Below are 21,876 nucleotides of genomic sequence, written 5' to 3' on the forward strand. Positions count from 1 at the left end.
AGTAAAGTATTTGTTAAAAGTGACATAAAAGACAACATTTCGAAATACTGATGTAAACAATATAAAACAAATGAAGCTGCACACATTTTAGGTTTTTTTTTAATTCTAACAATATAATATAGATATTTATATGTACAACATAATTGTATATTAAAAAAAATACGTTCACAGCTTCACAACATTTACACATGTAGGTAAAAATGTATTTCCGCGTGTCACATGAATACGAGATCACAGAACGAGAGTTCACAGAACGAGACTTCACGGAACGAGACTTCACGTAGATAGGTCATTCTTTGATGTTTGTGAACTGCTCCATGACAACCAAGTCCCAAAGTCGGCGTACCAACACATTAATTCATAAGAACAGTTTTCCTTTCGTCGTTGTCCACATTAGAAAATATAGGTCCACTGATTTCATGGTGAAAGGAGAGTATCTGAACTTTGACAATGTTTGGGTATGGTTTGTCTTGCACAAAATATACGACACTCGACAATCATTTCATATTTAAAGATGCTGCATCGCCGACAAGGTCCACACTGTTTCTCATAAAAAATATAAAACGACCCCTATATTATAGAAATATATCTAATTGACATTTCACTTTCGGAGGATGGTTATAGCGTATTTTTTATAGCTTTTGGCATTGTATAAAAATATACAACAATCTTATCTTGCTTCAATAGAGAGTAATTCCTCTTGGTCAGAGATATAGCATCTTTAGTAAGTAGAAAAATAAATTACATAGTCAACATACTCCACAATGATTGGTCATTTCCAATTTATCCTTGCGGGGCATGTCCAGTTGAGCACCTGATGGGTAGACAGATGATTGACATGGGTAATGACATTTGATGATGAAGCGCCCAAGAATCACGTGATCACATCGCACATTTCTCGAAATACGGAGAATGGTGAAGGGTTGCATTCATACCGTTGGTACCGTAGGGAAAATATGACTTCCTGTCACATGATGTGTTTTGATTATAACTTTGAGGAGGAAGTCGCATGCCTGAAAAATATAACAAAGACATGAATTTTAAATAACTGCTAAATAATCAACATCACAAAAACATTAATTCACACAGTAAACAAAATAAAACAAATTGAATAAAATTCCATAATCCCTGTTTTAGAATTCTCTTAATTGGGATACATTGTTATGATTTTTATTGAAACCTGTTTTTATCCAGTAGCCAAGCAAAAGGGTAAACCACATAACGATGTATAGATTGAGTCACAGGAACGCTTAAACTGGGCGGATTCCCAATGGTATAGCAGCCGCACTAAACAACATTGGCTGGTGGAGATACTCGATGGTAAATGTCACCATTGAAATTACGGATCGGTAAAAAAGAGTGGATTATTAAGATAAGACAAAGCACCTACGGACATACAGATCTGGAAATAGCTTTAACTACTTGGCCCGGATTTGTTGAGTAATGCTGCGACATATCGTTATGAGAAACTAAGCGATAGTAACACTAAGAATCCCGTCTGTTTAATGTTTCGCTTCGCAAAAATGTGTTTTTCCCGTGACTTCTTGCTCCGATTTTTCGTCAAACCTATCCTTCAGCACTTTTTACATTACATAAATGGTATCGTCTACTCACAGCTGTCGGGTCACGAGATGTGATATTTAGCGATCAGACCAGCCTAACTGACGTAGTTAGTTTGGTGTAGGCTAACTAATTAGCCGTTAATCATATTTTTATTATATCTCGGGATTAAGATCATAAAAACTGTGAATGTTCTTACATTTACGCCTCAGTTTAAACGGATCTAGTAAACTAATGAAACAGCGGCGCACTCACAAAACCACCGCCGTGAAATACAATTAGTGCAAGGATAATTTAAGAAAGATGACTACCGTAAAAATGATAACACTAACTAATACAATTTAAATTTGTCCAAAACATCACTTGGTAATTAACCAGTTTCAGCTATTTTTTGCCTTTTAGAATAAGATTAAATAGATTTGTCTTATAACCACGACGGATGAACAATACTACAATGTTATTATCAACAGGGATTTATTCTTTCGATTTGAATTGACGTCACGATGTTTTCTCATCGTTAGGAAACATGGGTTTATAGCACATATATATAAGTATGTAATAGATATTTTGAGATGCTAAAAGTAATGCTATTTGATAATATATTGAATTTGAGCGTATTTTATTCTTTAGACACGATTGGATTTGATAACTTATAAAAGCCCTCTCCTCAAATATATTACAAAGATTGTGATAGCGACACAGTATACTTATAATAATGATTATAAAGACAGAAAAGCAAGGAAGAAGACAAATCTAGAGATCTAAGAGTAAGATGAATGTTGCTACATTAGGATATACTACAAATTAGGGTTCATAAACGATGTACACAATATATATATCTTTAAATACACGTAATTCAAACTGATTCGAAACTAATGCATGACATATTCTAGATACACATCCAATACACGTCACTTATTCATTGTCTACAAAAACACATTATAAATCGTTGATTTCTGCGAACATTTACGGTTAACTGTAGCTGTCGTTATTATATATATATGTCAAGATGATGAAGGACACACTATGTTGACATTAGAAACACCCTTTTCTTAAATAAATAAATAAAATTTACGAAAAGCTAATTATCTTATTGATTTACAGAATAATGTTAAGAGATAAAATAAAATAAAACAAAAACTCAAAATTGGATGAATCCTTATAATATATGCATTTATGGAATTGTCTTGTTTGTATTTTATCCTACTGACAATGTGCAAATGAAGTAATGACTTTAGTTAGGATGAATAAGACATAAGTGTGGTGTTTCAAATGTTATTTTCGTTGTTAAGATCAACATAAATTTCTTGTCTGATGATAATTCATTGAAGAAGTGTTCTTTATATTTCAACGTTCAAGTTTCTGGGAATAGTCCATTTAAATACGTCATTTGAAAATCTAATAATATCTAAATATACATGAAGTTAAATTCAGTACCGATAACATATGTATAGGAAGCATGTATATTAGCATATAGAGCATGTAAAACGATTATTGTATTTATAAAAAGTATGTAAAACAAGTAGTTTTTCAGTAAGATTATAATAAAATATATTTTCCTATCTTACAGTATAAACAATTTTACACTTCTTTGTGGATTTTTTTCCCTCATTTTTTCGCGTTGGTTCGAATTTCAGAGATAAGTTGATTAATAACGTTCCATTTTACAATGAAAGACAATCATCAAGAACGCGTGTGTTGATGGTTGTACTTTTTATTGTTAAATATCAGCCTACAATAATTCACCGTGCTTTAAATAAATTGATGTTTGTTATTGTTTTTCCCATCAATTCTAAAACGATACTATTGATATCGATTAAAAATCACCTACCGTCGATATTTTAATGTTATTTGTTTCTTCAATTGTATTAATTTTCGCGATTGAAAATTTTAAAGAATATATTAGTTTTGAAGCTTGATAAATAAGAGAAACATATTGTGTCTAAAATATGGTGCCTCGAACGCATCATTCATAATTAAACTGTACCATAACTACGAACCTTAAATGTTTCCAAACTTCAACACAGGTAGCATTTAGTAAGTTTTATCTATGTCTTACTTGATATTGATACAATACAATTCTTTATTAACGAATTCCGGCCCACATAGGGCAATATAGGAAATACAATTACAAAGAGGATAAAGTGGCCAAAAGACAGATGAATGGACATGCATTTATACTAATGCAAATTACAAACACATAAACAAAATTGCTTGTAGCATGCTCATGTTGTAACCTATGACTTGGAAGTCAGCTAGATCAGCTATTACAAAATCATTACACAATGGGATACAGAAATGGTTTGTATTATTTTTAATTTGATATAATGAAATTAGACAATAACTTTAAAATATCCCCATCTTCATTATTCAGCAACCAGATGTATTTTGTTCTTGATCTAAACTTGAAAAATTGAGAGCTTTCATACAACATAAATTAAATAGCTCCTTCCTATCAGCATTGTAATTAGTACATGATACTAGAAAGTGAGCTTTATATTAATATACTATACAATGCATTAATCTATTTTAATTATTGTTAAACATAAAATGAACTTTTAATGTCAGTATTTACCGAGATTCTACCGGAAAGTGTTTACTGAAATCTTCATTGTTATTAATCTGAATACAATAGCTGAACAATTGATATATATAATTGATACTTGTGATGTTATTATACAATGCTGTTTGTCTATATGCCCCGTTCCCCTGTCGCACTAATGTACAAGACTATAAACACTAGACGCAGGGTGGTCCGCTGGGAGAGGGGAGCATCTAATCAGCATCTGTTTTACCACTTGGCCCCCCTTCCATGGCAGATGACATTTACAACATCTTTTATTTGTATTGAAATACTCAAGCATAATCTAAAATAATACAAAATCAGTAATTCGTCTTTGTAAATAAAATCGGATCCTATTGGTAAACCGGGCGATATTTAGCAGTATTTTAGACCACCAGTTAGAGGCCATGCGCTCACAAATTATTTTGACCCCTCGGGTGTTAAAACAACAAGGAGGTAGTTAGATAGAGGATGACGCGGCGGCAGAAAAACAAGTACTAACATATGTTAGTTTACAGCCCTAGTTATCAACATTTATCTCACACCGGCGGTTCTCATATTCTTATCATTGTTTTCATCTCCAAACTCCTCTATATATACCCATGTGAAAAAAAGAAGAAGTCTTTAAAAAATTGAATTGTGTTTCGAAAGCTAAACATTGGGCGCCTGTATATCAGTTATCATTCCCGATGTGCTTAGAGCTTATGGTATATATCCGAGTCCCTCCTGAACATTCACAGAATATATAGTGTCAATGTCAACATCGCAGCCATGCTAAGCTGTCTGCTTTTTTCTGTATACACATAAAGTACGTGCATGACCCGATGACTGTTTAGTCTCAGTATTTTGAACTGATCTACTGATTCAATATATGTAGCTTCCCAAACAATAATGATATGATATGGCATACAGTCATTAATATATTATTACATATTCTATAAAAGATAAATACCTTTGGAGGCAGAACATCATGGCATCTTGAAATACATTATGTATAACCAAATCTATTGGTAAGGATTGCCCAAAAGACACAATATTAGCACCTTTGAATGCAAATTTTGAGTTGGATAAAGTAGAGCTAAAAATGCAGTATACTGCATCATGCACCTTCTAGGACTCGTCATTGATGCTAAGGGCCTAACATGTCGATATCAAGGGGGCGAATAGATTAGGTAGACAAAAATGAAAAAATCTAAATAGGAATGTTGACCAGACTAATAATTCAATATATTTTATTGGATGTAGAACATCATAGTATCTTAAAATGTATACAGTATAACCAAATTTATCTGTTTAAGTTGACTGAGTGATCCCTATGTTCTGATGCTAGCTTTTGCTTGGAAACCTGGGTACTAGATATCCTAGAGGCCAAAATTATAAAGCTCAATTTTATTCATATTTAAATACTCTTAGAGACCGGACCTTGTCCCGTTTTCGAGGATCCGTAATAAAACTAATGAAAAAGCTAAGCAAACATTTCATAGTATATTTTATAACAAAATGTATCAATTTTGTAAAAACTATGGAACATACGGTATATAAATTGTACAATAAATTAGAAGGCATTATATCAGGACTTTTGTTGAGGTTCACTCTCCGAAGGACAGTCTTTGTGAATGTGAATGACCTATCGATTTCAATACCGCTGCTGATAAGTAATATATTCAGGCAAACTGGGAACGATGGATAGTTAATTTTACAGATAGGTTTTACAAGTTTTCGATAAGGTAGGAATAGATAAGATGGTCCCAACATCCTTTTTAAAGGTACCTCTTATCTCGTTTACAGGAAATTTGTTTAAGAAGATTTCGTATTTTAAAATGCTATCATTGTTGTGAAGGTTTAACCGTAATAAAATGCAAATATTATAAAACTGATCGTTAGAATAAGGGAAAAATAACCAGGGACACATAAAATAAAAGTTGTTGAATCATATGAGAATTTGTAGAGAAAAAATGAGAAAGTTTTCAAAAGAAATGGATGCACACCCCATGGTGTACAAGAGTAAGTGATTGTTTTGCATTTATCTTATTTATTGTGAAAAATAAACGTGAACTTCACAGGAGTGTTTCTGTAGAACTCTTGTATCGATTTGTGAAAAAAAGTAATATATATATACACAACAAACAACAGAAAGAATGTTGACAATTTATGCCTATTTTGTCTGCAGTTGTAATTTTCCATTATTGATGACGAGATGTGTCATAGTGATTAGCATATTCCTCATTTGACATGCATGCGTCTTTAAGTAAGGGTATTCAATCTTAAATTTACTATTGATTTGTGTCTTTGTATACAATCGTATTGCATTACAAATAGACAAAATTATTTTATCTTAATATGAATATCCGAAATATCATGATCCGCCTTAATGATAATTGCTCAGTTGTCAACATTGTATTGTCGTTGTATATATGTTAATTACTTACATCTGAACAGAATGAAATAAACATTGATTGTATAATACTATATGTACGCCTTTCTACATTTTATGCTTTGATATGAATTTTCCTGTCTTATTTCTGCTTTGTATTCGAATAAATTAAGATTAAAATTGTACTTGGAAAAGGACAGTTTTAGTTTCAATTAGCCAAACATTACAATTTATATTTGCATCATATCGAACGGCTCGTTGTTTCATTTGTAAACAAATAAGCCTCAGTTTCATAAACTTTCCTGAACTAAAATTTTCCATAGAATTGTGTTGTTGGGGGTATAATGGAAAGCCTTTAAGGAAACTTCCCTTAAAATAGGTAATGTTTCCCTAAGGATAATTAAGTTAAAGAATTCCCTTAAGTTAATGACATTAATGAAACGGGGCCTGAAAAGTCCGTCAGGTTAAACCAATGCGTATTTAAGAATTCAAAATGGCCGACTAACAGATATTTGGTATTCGTGTTGACCTGGGGTTAGACGACATAACATACCAGTAAGTATGTAGTTCGATAATATGGCTGATTAGCTCACAGAGATAAGTGTATTGTCTACATACGTACGAACACGCGACATGGCGCGTGTTTCATTGGCATGAGTCCTAATTACAAAACAAATGGCCACGGTAATAAATGGTCGATGCGGGAGTGTGGTTCCGGACCAGTGTGGGGTAGGGTGGTTTGTGCAGACTCTCATTACTCCATCGGTGTTCAGTAGTTCATCGTCGGATACCCATGGATGATTTCACTTCTCTACGCTCCAATGCAGCATACGAAAGTGCAATCAACCGTGGGTATCCGTTTCCATCCTCCATGATATGTCTGTATTCCCCTGAATCATTTTGTATTGTATTATGTATTGTGTACATGTTTATGCTGATTAGCCGAAAGGCTAAAAGCCAATAACCTATATCCGATGGTGCCGGTAGTTGAGGACAATATATTACACACTCCAATGCGCTCGTTCACCTCTATTTGTTTCGTTCTGATTGCTTTGCTGTCTTAAATATTGTTTTCATTTTAGAATGTTTGTGTAAATATTTCTTTTCAGTTAAAATGTTCCAGATGTTGATTATTTAATCATTTTGGTTTCAAATGACCATTGTTTTTCCTTCTGATACATTTAATTTCTTTTGATTTCTTTACATCATTGTTTATTGTTTTTTCATAATTTCCAACAAAATAGCCCAACAAAACAAAAGATTTTTTTTATTGTGCTTATTCATCGATAAAATAGCTGATTTATTTTCAAATTGGGGATTATCTAAAATTCTGTTCAAGTCTTATGTTTATTTTCACAATACTAAAATAATAAAAACGTGAAAACGGCGAAAAAATTGTACAAAATACATCCAATATATATATAATAGGTAGCTTATGCACGCTCCATATTTTTGTGAACATTTCATATTATTGAAAACGTCATCATTTTGTTGATCTCTGAATGCAAGATCAGGTTATCAGTAGTCGTTCCAGTCCGCTAACAACGGACGTCTCACTTGGGTCAAATTAATGAATTATTTCATTACTGATTTCTTATTAATTCAGGCATTTAAACCATCAGCAGTGTTTTCTTATCTTCTCCCGTTACCAGCGGCTAATAATGTAGTATGGTTCACAAACTGTTAATGACAACACGTTGACCCGTTCACATGATTTACCGAAGCCTGCTAATGATAATTGAGAATCGTCATGGGAGATGTGTTTCCTTTAGTCCTGTAAAATTATAATTACGCGCATGGTAGCTGACTAACAGGTGTTTCCGAGATCTAGAGAAGGTCTCGAATGTCACAGAAAATCGACACGCTCTGAGATCTAGGGCAGTGCTCGAATGTCACAGAATATCAACAAACTCTTTCTGAGATCTAGGGCAGTTCTCGAATGTCATAGAATATCGACCTACACATTCTGAGATCTAGGGCGGGTCTCGAATATAACAGAATATCGACAAACACTTTATAAGATCTAGGCAGGTCTCGAATGTCACAGAATATCGATACACAAATCTATGAGACTGAGCAGTTATGTGCTCTATTTTGCAATTGATTTTTATTTTTAGATAAAATATTCATAAATCTATAGTGGGAAAGTTTCCACTATACATATATGAATATTTTATATGTATTAACATGAAAGATCAATTTAAAGTATGACCACACTTTATGCAAGTTGAGTTGAAGTTAAAGAAGAAGTTGAATATTACAATTGGTTGTTTATAATAAGGTTTGGTGACGCCTTCAAAATATGTAATAGTGCGTTGTTCATTGAAGGAAAAAGGCAAACTCTATTTGAGAAAAAAGAGAGTTTATTTTCCCAAATGTGAAAAGGGCATGGTTAAAATATCAAAATGATTTTTTTTTATTATAATTGATTATCAATTTCTTTTGTTTAAGGCGTCTCTAACAGTAGAACTCAATAAATGCTGATTTCTCCTGATAAACAATGAAATATGTTTATGATACTTAGTAAAGCGATGCTCGAGGCTATACCGTAACAAAATATTCATTGAGTATGTTTATAAGTTTAAAACATTCGTTAACCTCGTAAATTATAGGAAAATGAATTTGTAAACTGATTCGATTATATGCGCCTCATTGTGAAATGTACATTATGTAATATATTCATGAAACCCAAAGAAATTCCCCTCAAACTATCATTTATCTTCCAATCTTCCAACCGAGGACTTACTTATTCTTTTTCATATTTACCCTTACAAACTATAATGAAGAAAGTAATATTCCGTTCTGGAGTGATCCAAATAAAGAACAGCAAGCTAAGGTTAAAGTTTTATAAGCAAAATAAGAATTCTAGTTTGATTTTAATTATTTTCTCGATTCCGCTATCTCTGTTCCTATTTCCATTGCTATTTCAATCTATTTTCTTTACTGAATAACCGAAAAACACATCCGTCAATGTGTTTGTTTGTCTTTGAGTTTACTTTACTTTTAAATAACAACGATCAAACCATATACACGAAACTGGAACTGTCTAACATTAAGTGGAAATCTAGACGTATGATGGGTGACTAAAATTTCTAGGCTTGAATTATCTCTTAAATGTCAAGGCGCAATAATTCAAACTATTATAAAAAAAGTTGTTTTACCATATGAAGAAACAGACGAAAGTAGCATTGATGGATATAATTTGGAACAACTGTGAATTAAATTATTTAAAACATTGAACCGCTGCCGTAAGTGCCATCCTTTTCTTTGTCAGCAATTGTGTAAAAATTCTTCCGTTCAGTTTTGAAATGTCCTTTTAGTATATTGGTAGACTGTGTTACAAGCATATTGAAGAGGATGAATTTTATTTGTAATGAATCTAGAGTGAAATCATTGATAATGGCTCTGTCCAAATTTACCAAAATCTCGATTATTTGTAATGCAGTTCTTCCGTGATTTTGTTGGGGTCAGTTTTAGAATTTGAGACATGCGAACCAAATAGGACTGGACACATGCCCACACCAACACGTGCCGGAGCAGCAGACGAGATGTGACGATACCGGCCAAAGTACGCGCCATTATCAACCATCACACACACACAGTATACTTATACTATAGGCAGGAGAATCACTTATGAGCTTGCATTCTATGTCAAGTTCGATAACGAGCTAGATCCTATACACAATACGTATAGACTGGTCCCTTGTTTCTTGAATATCAAAATTATAACTACAATTGAGTTTTAATATGACAACAAATACAATATGACACATTAAAATGAAAATCAAACAAATGAAAAAAAAATCGAGTTTGTGTAAAAATATTATTTATTGCATTCTTGCTTCGCACTCGTGAAAATATCGATATTCTGTCATATTCGTGAAATACATGTATATGTTATATTAAACGAGAAACCATTCAATATCCTCTATATACTGGATATTTCCTAGCTTATCAATATAATTAAACATCAATTGAAACTTATAAAAGTATATTTTTGTAGGATAAGGTTTAAAAGTCGGGAGTCAGTAAAGCTATATGACGCTATTGAGCAGATTTGATTTCTGTGGAAGTTGCTTTCTGAAAAGTTTACGTTGAAAGTTTCTCGCGAAATCGAGACCTTTGAGATAGTCTGCACTCAGTCACAAAGACCACGTGTATAGTGGACTCCATCAAAGCCGATAATTCTCGGAATTGTTTTTCTAACGGTTTACACGCCCGGAGTCAGATACGGCAACAGGTATCCACGGATCAATGCCGAGGGGGAGAAACCAAGCACACCGGGGAACGCCACGCTGTTACGTCACGCGCTGGGGTTCCCCCGCATGACGGCGCGGCCAAAATAAACAAACACACGCCAGTCATTATCACCGGATCGAGTCCAGAGCTCGCCAGTGGTATCGATGCGCCATCAATCTCCTTCAAACTGACCCACCGCTGTGTCAGTGTATTCCCAAGAGAAAAATGGGATAAAAGCATGTCTTTCTTTTCCATTTCTTTGATTTTGAACGCGACGAAAAATGAGAGAAGAAATCATAACACGTTTTCTTCAGATCCAGGCTCGTTTGTCTTGGCGTGGAAAATCGTGTTTTCATTCCTGAAGATCAACATTGATATTGTAGATTAATATCCCGATAGCTTCATTCGACTAACGCTGTAATCGGGGTGTACTGATGGGCCGCGTCACATAGAAGGGCACTGATACTAAATATGCCGGGATTTGATCTCGTGTAACTTTCTTTTTCAAAAGAAAATGAAAAATATCCGTTATTAATCTACTGAGACTTCATAAATTCAAAACTTGTTACATTTTATTTTTTTCTGAGCATATAAAATATTAAAGCGTATTGCATCAAAATTATTTCCCGATCTTAAATTGGATATTTTCTTTTATCTGTGTTAACTTGCTCAAAGGTCACACAAAGGTCATACACAGGTTTTGTGACTATGCTATTTTTATGTCATTTGAGATATTGCCTGAATTGTTTTCTTTTCTTTCTGTCTCGTTATATTTTAGTTAATTCTAGCTACTGTTAATTACATTCATATGTATACATGAGAAGAAGGCATAAAGATGATGTTGTATTTACGTCATCCCGATCCTTACGTCACTGCTTTCGAAAAAATGATTATGAAAGAAAATAACTATATTTATATATATATATCCTTCTGATTTCAAGAGTGAATGAAAAAGGACGAAAATTAGAACTCGGCAACATCTCGACAAAATCCGTCAAGGTATAATTCCGATCCTTGACGGAATTGGCCGAGGTGTTTATGCAGATTGATTTTTGTCTTTACTCGAAAGGAAGACTTTTATAAAATCTACATGAGATCTAGTGGTCTATACAGGAAACTACACCTACAGAAATAGTATACATAAATATATAAACTAATTAAGATGTGTGGGCTACTCTAATTTGAGTGAGTTGATAATTAATCTATATTTTTTATGATTACATTGTACCTGTAGCCTGAATATGGAGATCATTCTTAAAATTATATCAGCATCAATTCTATCTACATAAAAAATATACGTTATAGAGAGATATAATAGTAGCTGATATTTTTGGGTCGAGTACATAACGGTTTGTATACATTCTCTGAGAGTGGAAATTGCTTTGATACGTATCTTATCAACATATAATATTGACAGTGTCATAAATTACTTATAAAGTGCAAAATTACGCTAGTGGGGTGTACATGGGGTGTCTGTGTGAGATTGGAGATACGTCACAGATAAAAAAAAACCTGTATGATGCTTTGGGGACGGGTAATTCACGCGCTTATGCAAACAGGACGGTCAGAAGTGCCACACGCCAAGCGTTTATATCTAAATTGCGATCGGTGTATTGATCATATCGTGACATGCGTGTTACGTCACCAGTAATGTTCTACACGTCATATCCGTCATCTGACCCACACAAAACGCTTGTCAGATCATCCTGATGCTTGTAACAGTAGTTTGTCCACCGGTCGGTAGCCGTGTCAGTATTGATAATACCTAAGGCCCTTAGAGACCCCTCGCACCCAACTACACCATGTATCATGGGGCCCAGATCATGAAAATGATCAGATTAGAAAATTAGTAACAGAATACGTGTAAAATGATCCAAACACATATCACTTCTACGAGTCTCCTTCAGTAATAGCTGTCTTTTCAGTTAGCCATCTCCGGAGTCGATTTCATGATTAGTTTCTACTTCCGGAAACGTTGTAATCCCTACATGCTAATGGGAAGTTGAAAACCCCGTTCAAATAGTATATTTTTCATAAGTTCACTTATTTTAAAATGAATTCCGTCGAATATAGGATCTATCTTTCACAGCTTGAAAACTGTTTTTCTGTTTTGATAGATACCGTACAAATTTATGAGCACGCGCACAGGGATCTGACACGACTTCCAATCCCACGGCCCATATATATATATATATATATTTAAGATACCAGAAGTAATATATAAAATTGAATATATGGATATGGATAATAAGAGTATACAGCGAAATAAAACACACACAAAATCTGACATCCAGCCTGATTTTTATCACGATTATGCATCAGGAGGCTTATGGATGATACGGACTGTTTGATTGCAACAGTAGAATGTTTTAAAGCCCTGGATCTGATGTCGACAGTACAGCAAGCGCAATTCAATTAAATATCTAATTAGTGAATGCTGATATGAATAAAATTATAAACTCCGACGAAGTAAGAAAATGTACAAAACGGTTGAATAAATAAACTAGTGAAACAGATGAAGCCCGACATTATTATTTTGCATCATTTCCTTTTGATTACGAGGGTTCACTTTTCTTCACATTAACTGCCAGAACACCGCCAATCTAATAAGTCATAATAATTTTGCATTTGGAATATTTAGCATTTCTTTAGGGTAATGCATAAAATATTAGATGTTCGTTTCAATATCTGTTAAGTTTTTGCACGTACAGATTTAAACATTTCAACAAAAATAAATCGGACGCTAACCGTATTTTCTCATGGCAATTCGCCTTTTAAAATGGATTATGAGAATACAATTGTCAAAAGAGTTTTCATGATATCCCTGACAGGGAGAGAACTGATTTTATATACATCCACTTTTATAGTCCAGCACCCATACTCAACATAGATAAGTTTTTATGTAAATGTCTAATGCGTGTCGGTATTTTTATTACAGTAGATAAACTCGTCAACAGTTTAACATGCTATGTGCCTCTTCTATTTAGTTCTAACTTCAATCAAATAAGAAATTTTACATGTTTATTACGAAATTTTATTTTTTTTTTATCTCGTACGACGTTTAAAATGCACAAACATATAATTGTTTTTGAAATTCATATTAGAATTGTGAAATTATAATTTTTAATATTTTAAAGTCATTTTTGCAGGATAGAAATATATATAACACTTTATTCAGGAAATTGACAATATACTTATGTTCCAGGTAAAGTTATGTAAAATATTGCAGGTGCAGTGTATATAGAATAAACACATATCTTTTTTATGAATTTATACAGGTAAATATGCAAAGTACGTTAAAACTTTTAATATAGTTTGTTGAAAATGACATTTACATACAAATATATATCTACCTGATTATCGAACACCGAGTTAGCATAACTTTATATAGTCTATACCAACCAAATAAACAAATATGTTTATCTATAAATATCTCAAATTTACTCACATATTCTTGCATCTAGACCGGCCACCAGACCCTAAGTTTTTTTTTACAGAATTGCCAAGCTAAATTCTAATACTAGATTATCTGCCCTTAGCTTGAAACGATCCTAGGGATCAAAATCATAAAGCTTAAGTGTATTTATAATTTTGATATTCTATAGACAGTTGCCAGTCTATCTCGCCTCCTTCAGGCGTAAATTCACATATTAAAACGAGGACTGGACTACTTGTAGTTGATAGTTCTTTTGAATTCAAACATATTTTCATATTTGTAATAATTAAGATAACTAACTTTGTAGGAATATTTGCTAACAATGAGATTGTTTCAATGGTGATACTGATAGTATAATTCCAATTGTTTACCAAAAATTAATATAAGATATCAAGGCTAAAACAATTAAAATGTGTGCTTTCCCCTTTTTTTTTCTACTTTTCTGCGCTCTATATACATTCTAATTGTGTTTTAAAGCATCATTTGACGTCTAGCATCATTTTAATCTAAGAAAGATGAAATAGCTGCCATGCTGACAAATTGTACACCACTACAGATTTTGCAGTTACTGCTATATGAAAATCTTGTGATCTCGCCTTTTTGTGATTTCAAAATTCGCTTGATGGTATAAAAATGTACAGATATTTCTATTGTCGCGATGATATTGTTGTACAATTGTTGAGGGGAGGGATTTTATCGATTGTCATAACTTTTGTCCAATACTCTTGCTCGAAGCATTGAAATAGGTTAAAACTATAAAACTTTATGATGGCGATTTATAGTTAAATTCAAGTGTTTATTGCGCAATTCTAATTACGAAAGTATTTTGATGGCAATACAAACAATTACATTTAAACATAACGAATTGAATTGAAAAGTTCTTTGTATAATACAGAGTTATCAGCTGACAAAATGGAAATCATATTTTCAACTTCGCATGATACATGTCTCATAAAGGATGCCTTAATACTAGGTACAGCTGTATGAATTAGTTCATAAATATTTAAATATGACAGTTAGTCACTTGCTTATCACTGGTTTGAGAGGGACTGTATAAAGGTAAAAAATATCAACTTTATTTATTTTACAATAATTAATTGTCCATTGTTTGTACGCAGAATGCGGCTTTCTGATTGGTTGAGATATTTTTTTTTTCATACCACTATGAAAAAAAAATTGCGAGACATCAATGCTTAAATAATCTTGAGACAAGTTTTATCAGCTTATATTAATCATAATTGTTGGACAGGATGGAAGCGACCGGGGGTCGTACTATGAGAGGAATTTGGAGTAGCCGGTGAAAACCCACGTGGTCCGGTAGGTGACCTACCTTTCCACGTCCGATAGGGGAATCGAACCCCGGCCGCCTAGGTGAAAGGCAAAACGGATTGTATAGATTTGGTAAAAATAAAGAAAAAGATATGTGGTCTCCTTAATTTTTTTGGGTAATCTTATTTCATATTGCACAATTTTACATATGACTTTGTCATTACATATTTAACGTCCAATTAAGACTTAAGATTTCAAAATGTTAACTGTTTTAACATACGGAAACATTCAGAAAGTCAAAGATAAAAAAGAAAAAGAAAAAAAGAAGTCGCGTGCTTTTGTGCGACAATTAACGTATCTCGGAGCTCGCAAAGAGACAATTATACTTCAGAACACATTCAATGATCCGAAACATATTTCTCAAGTTTGTTTTTATTTACATGTACATCATCATTATTATAAATACTGATCATTATCGCCGTTGAAACCCTTACCAGTGTATGTTTATGTGGGAGCGAAAACCACGTCATGGCAATTAGCGCTGAACAGGTTCAAATATATACTTTACCGCCTACATACTGACATAAAAATCCGTAAATTATTAAGACAACTTCATTTATTCCTTGGAAGGAATTCTGTATATACAAAAACGCTGTTAGTTTTTAAACAGAAAACCTGTGTGTTCTAAATTCCGGAATTACGTTTGGTTTTATCAACTCGACAAGGGGAGGTTTTTACACGGCCATTAATGTCCAATCCCGTCTCAGATGAGGGGGTTATAGCAGCCACGTCTCAGGGGAGGGGGACTTGTGAAGGGGAGGGAGGGGAAAGGGGCACTAATACATATATATATATATATACGTCACATTACAGACGAATTAATTCGGAATCTATAAATTGTAAGATATGACACAATCAGATCAGAATCCCGTGAACGTTTGAGTCGAATGTGATTCCCATGCCCCTATGCCCTATGGCTAGGATATGACGAGGGAGATTTTTACCATCTGTCGGTTTTGACGAGGTGATTTAACAACTCATGACACATTGAAGAGTTATTTCTTTAAAAAAGTAACATCAAAGTAAACGAAATTCTTCACCAATTGTGTTTTCAGTGTCTTGTAAGAGTAACCAATGTGCTACTATGTAAAAGTATTTTTTTAAAAGATATACATGTTTGTAAAAATTAAAAAATATTTCAAATGGAGTTATAATTACCAAAGTTCTCATGTATAACATATATTTTTCATACATATGAATAATTATCAATTCTTTAATGCCGTTTTCAAAATTTATAGTAAATAGTAATAAAAATATTCAAACAGAGGGCTAATTTGCTATATTGTTTTGATTAGCATACTTGACCGGCGATCTGTAATCGTATCCCGGTCATTAACATTGTCAAGTAATTATAACTATTTCGAATCAAATCATCGTTTGCTATTTTTCCGGAGAATGAATTACGTCTCCGATCGTTTATTATTTATGAAAACAAGTCACGTTCTGGAAATAATTCCGGCTCGGGGCCCAAATCAACCTCCTCGGACCGGTGTTGGGGCCATATCAGTCCCTAATGCTTGCCTTGCAGAATCAAAAACCGTTTGTTCCCCAAGTTAAAATGTCAAAGTTAATTTTCTTCATCGGTCTAAAATCCTGCCAGCGAGTGTTTCGGAGGGTAACTCAACATTATAATTGGGGCAGGAAAAAGGGGGAAATGTGGGCCGCCATTGATAAGTATGAAATCGTGATTAATGTTATATGTGTTTTAATCACTTGCCTCTCGTTTGAGGCCTTCCGTTGAAGGATACCAAAAAGCAGGCGGAGAAAAACTTCTACTCGTCCGCGGGAATGAAAACGGCCATTGTATTATTTTTTGTGAGGTACTCCGAATTGATTAGCGTCACGTTGACAGATCGTAGTCCACCCAACGTTTGTATTCGGAACATCCGACGTCCGGCGTTATTGTTGGTGGCTCACAGGGGGAATTTTCCTTGCCATACGGTGACTTCATTAAAATATCACTTTACAAATTCTTTTATCAATACATATCTTTGTAGAGTTTTTAACACATAAACACACATGTTCGCTTTAAATTGATGACATTTCATGCCAAAGGTTCTGTTATCAAGGAGTGCGCACTAAATCGGATCTAGTTTTTCTGTAAGCATCACATCAGAATCTTTTAAACGCTTTACTTTAAAAATTTTATGGTTTGGAAGTAAAGAAATTCGTTGTGAAATAAATGTTCTCGGCTAAGAAAGAAGTCTCGGCTATTTTTCGATAACATCAATAGGATTGCACGAAATAAAAGAATCTGGTTATCTGAAATAAATTATTAGCTAGATTTATTGTTTTAAAGACAGCCGACGTGCTATAAAGTTACAGCATATCTAAGACATCCAAATCTTCATAGGGTTTTATTTTATGATTAAAGTGTCAAACCGTATACAATATCTAAAATCCTTTTCATTTATTTATTAGATTATTATTTATCATCAATGTTTAATGCTTTTAGTATATTATTGACAGAAAAGTGACAAACAAAATAATGAGAAAAACAACAGTAAACAAATGGTTATATACTATACATAAGTAAAAGTTATTAGGCGACAAACCATTTGTTTGTGAAATAACGTATATACTAAGACCCGGATGCAAAACCTGATATTACGGAGATCAAACATACATTGAATTTGAGGATTTGTATTTCGTTTATAATGCACAAAGAAACAAAGGAAAGTAAATAAATAGTATAAATGAAATTAGAAATAAATATTCTAAATTAAAAATGAATACATATAAGGGAAAATGGCAATCTTTAAGTCAGTACACTAGTTAAGATAATACTGTTTGTATGGAGATAAAACTTACCTGCTAATGCGAGGTCCATGGGTTCCGTCGACGCGGTCGGAACGTGACCGTAGGGCGAGTGGTCACCGGAAGAGGAAGGCGACATACTAGGAACAGATCCGGTACTTCCAGCCGGACTCAGGGGCTGTTTGATGTAACGCTGTGAGGACCAAGATGTAGGTGGGAGAACTCCTTGCATGGAGTGGTCACGGTCGTACATGGCGTTGGTCAAATTGGCCGTAGCTGTATAGTCTGTACCGTCCATTCCGGCCATCGCACAACTCGGCCCGTATCGACCGCTCACGTTGACGGCCATGTTACATTGAATCCACCACAGTTGACATTTGACGACATGTTATGTTGCGGTATCGGGGGATAGCTTGCATGGTGTTGTAAACTTGCTCCATTTTGAGGACTCACCATCCCACTTGTGTCATAGTTCTGTGTCGAAGCAGCGACGGAACACGTCTGCATCGCTGCCATCGACGCCATATTGGCATTTTGATGAAAAATGTCATAATGTGTCCCCATTATACTAGGATTGCCTCCCATACTATTAACTCCCAACATTCCGAAAGGCTTCAACGCTTGACACTTCCTTCGGAATCCCCTTGGTCGTCTTCTAAACGACCCTTCCTCGAACATAAACTCTGCCGCCGGATCAATAGTCCAGTAGTGTCCTTTTCCCGGTCGACCGAGACCTTTCGGAAGCTTGATAAAACATTCATTAAGAGACAAATTGTGTCGGACGGAGTTTTTCCATCCTTGATAAGCACCTCTGAAAAACGGAAACCTTTGTTGTAAGAACTGGTAAATTTCACTTAATGTACAACGTTTGTTTGGTGAGGCTTGTACAGCCATAACGATGAGAGCAATGTAAGAATATGGCGGCTTTTCCTGCCGTCGAACTCCGACGCCCGCCTTCTTCGCGCCTTTCTGAGTAGACGAAGGCGAGTCGGGGCTCATCGACGATGTCGTCGTCGGTACATCGTCGGATTCGTCGTCTGAATCGTTTTCCTCGCTGACAGAACATGGCTCTTTCTTTGGGACGAAACCTTCCTCCTGACAGTGAAGAACTCCCCTGAGTTCCGTAATATCCTTCACGTCTGTCGGATCCATGTTTATTATTTTGTATACTTGTAGTGTAAACTTTCCAGTAAACCCGGGAGAGAAGGATCCCCCAGCTCTCAGTCCGTATACAACTGTTGAAATTTCTTCAGAACCAAAATGTCATCTTTATACCAAACACAAGATATAACATAAAATATTACTGGTTTACGTAGATATGTAGGTACTTGCCTCGCAGCCTCGGTGGTGAGATAATTCTATCTACATCAGATGAGTGTTAGATAGGGGGACGGCGGTCCTGATAACTCTATCGTATGTATGCACGCCGATCGTTTGATTAACCGAGACACGCATTTCGCATTTTATGCATAATATACCGAGAAATTAGCGCAGCAAATTGCTTAGTGGTGGTGGTTTGAGAACCGGCCTTCTGATTGGACGAGAGCTGACAGCATGGGAGGAGCTAATCAAAAGGCATTATCACAGATATCGGTAAGACATTTCTCTCCCCCAGCAGTTGTGAATTAGACCCCCTACATCAGCTGGCCGACGGTCATTGTGGCTTCTGAAAGTGATTTTTCATATAGACCGTAACCTAAAAAATCTGAAAGTTGTACTCTTTCGTTTAAATTATCAAATGCTACTGGCTGAATGTAGATATATCTTACCTATTTGAATTAAAAATCTTTTTTTTTATTACATGTGATAATTTTACTAATATGTATATCAGGGACGTGGAAGTTACTGTGTATATTGACATGTGGCACTTCAATAAGATACATTTTGAACTTGAACTTGAACTTGAACTTATATAATATCAAATGCAAAACAACAAACAATACCAATCCGAGAAGGAAGCATTAATTCAAACTCGAGGGCAAAATATTAGCAAAAACAGTTAATTACAATGAGAATAGGCCCAGGTGTCGCGAAAGAGTAAGCGTCCTCTGTTTTGTCGACGACACCCGTCATACAAATCTAGGTCACGACAACACCCGTCATACAAATCTAGGTCACGACGACACCCGTCATACAGATCTAGGTCACGACGACACCCGTCATACAAATATAGGTCACGACGACACCTGCCATACAAATCTAAGTCACGACGACACCCGCCATACAAATCTAGGTCACGACGACACCCGTCTTACAAATCTAGGTCACGACGACACCCGTCATACAAATCTAGGTCACGACGACACCGTCGAATCCAGGTTAGGCCACATTTTCAAAACTGAGTACTACGGTGGTGACAAAGGAACCGCTGGGCATATCAATAAGCATCAAACATGTCTGACTTCATATTATTTAAGGAAATATAATATTTTGAAACATAAAAATGTCGAACACAAAACTTCCCCATGATCTACATCAATCTGAATCTTTCGAAACCATGTTTTCTGTTCATTTATCTGCCAATAGTAAACATCTGCCTATAAGTGGTGTTGTTTTGAGAAATTCTTCATAGGAGACACACAAACATCTTGTATAATCGAAATTGTTTCACACATAAGGATGAGGCGTCGGTATTTATAAGTAGTGTTATCACCTTTTCCCCCATCTCATCTATCCAAAGTGTTAATCGTTCATTTACACAATTTTGTGTTCACTCGAGTCAGGTTGAAAATAACAAAAACAAAACAAACAAAAAAACGAACGCAATAACCGCAAAAATGACGTCAGTAATCCGTTATATTTTCTACAGATAATTGATGAAAATCGCAATATTCCGTTCGATGTTTCGATATATGTTTTCTCCCAGCTTTGTTATATATATGTATAAATCATAACATAACAACAAAAGAAAAGCGAAAATAACTAAATAAACAAACTGAGATTAGTCTCACAGATGTAATAAATTACTGAATATATTATTTGTTAAAAATACCTCTGTCTTTATATAAATTTTTCCACAATTCGAAAAAAAAAAATTGCTGAATTGAGTAGAAATTTCGGGAATACCTTATAATAGTATGTCTAGAGATTAATGTTATTCAGGTCATTCTAAAGATAAATAATGGGCATTTTCACAAGGAAATCCACAGACACAGGCGGGCTATCTACATTATTGACTCTCAAGAAATCATGATTTAGGGAATTGCAGTTATTCCTTAATTTTCTATGGATGATATTTAGACTTCGTTTATAATTACGCCTGATTTATGAGAGATGTCGTTTTTAAATCTTCCGAAAGTTTTATTCGTAGAATTTTGAAGGGAGCTTATACAATGCATGAAATTATTTTACTTTCTAGTATTGGGGTATGTCGGGACAAATTCTGGAATATCTAAATTTCCAGGTCGACATATTGTTTCATATTCATAAAAATCCCTCCGGTACACAGATATTAAATCCTCTGTGGCGAGGAATACCCATTGTCTATTTCCATGGACATTTGTAAATGACAGATATTCAAAATTTAATTAGTGAACATGTCTAACCTTCCATTTGACATGTTGTTTAACGTCAGTCTATAGATATAGGTGTCAGATTTATATAAGTGTTTTGACACTT

At 34.4% G+C, this 21,876-nt stretch overlaps 1 protein-coding gene across 1 annotated transcript; it reads right to left on the minus strand.

Moving 5' to 3' along the window:
- Positions 1–83: 83 nt before the first annotated feature.
- LOC117337959 (forkhead box protein F1-like) lies at positions 84–19,713 on the minus strand. Its single transcript, XM_033899114.1, is given in 3 exon segments — positions 84–1,013; positions 18,313–18,613; positions 18,616–19,713. Coding segments are annotated over 3 exon segments (1,227 nt in total). The 5' UTR covers positions 19,411–19,713; the 3' UTR covers positions 84–882.
- Positions 19,714–21,876: the final 2,163 nt, after the last annotated feature.

This window comes from Pecten maximus, chromosome 11 (assembly GCF_902652985.1).
Source record: "Pecten maximus chromosome 11, xPecMax1.1, whole genome shotgun sequence".
NCBI lineage: Eukaryota > Metazoa > Mollusca > Bivalvia > Pectinida > Pectinidae > Pecten > Pecten maximus.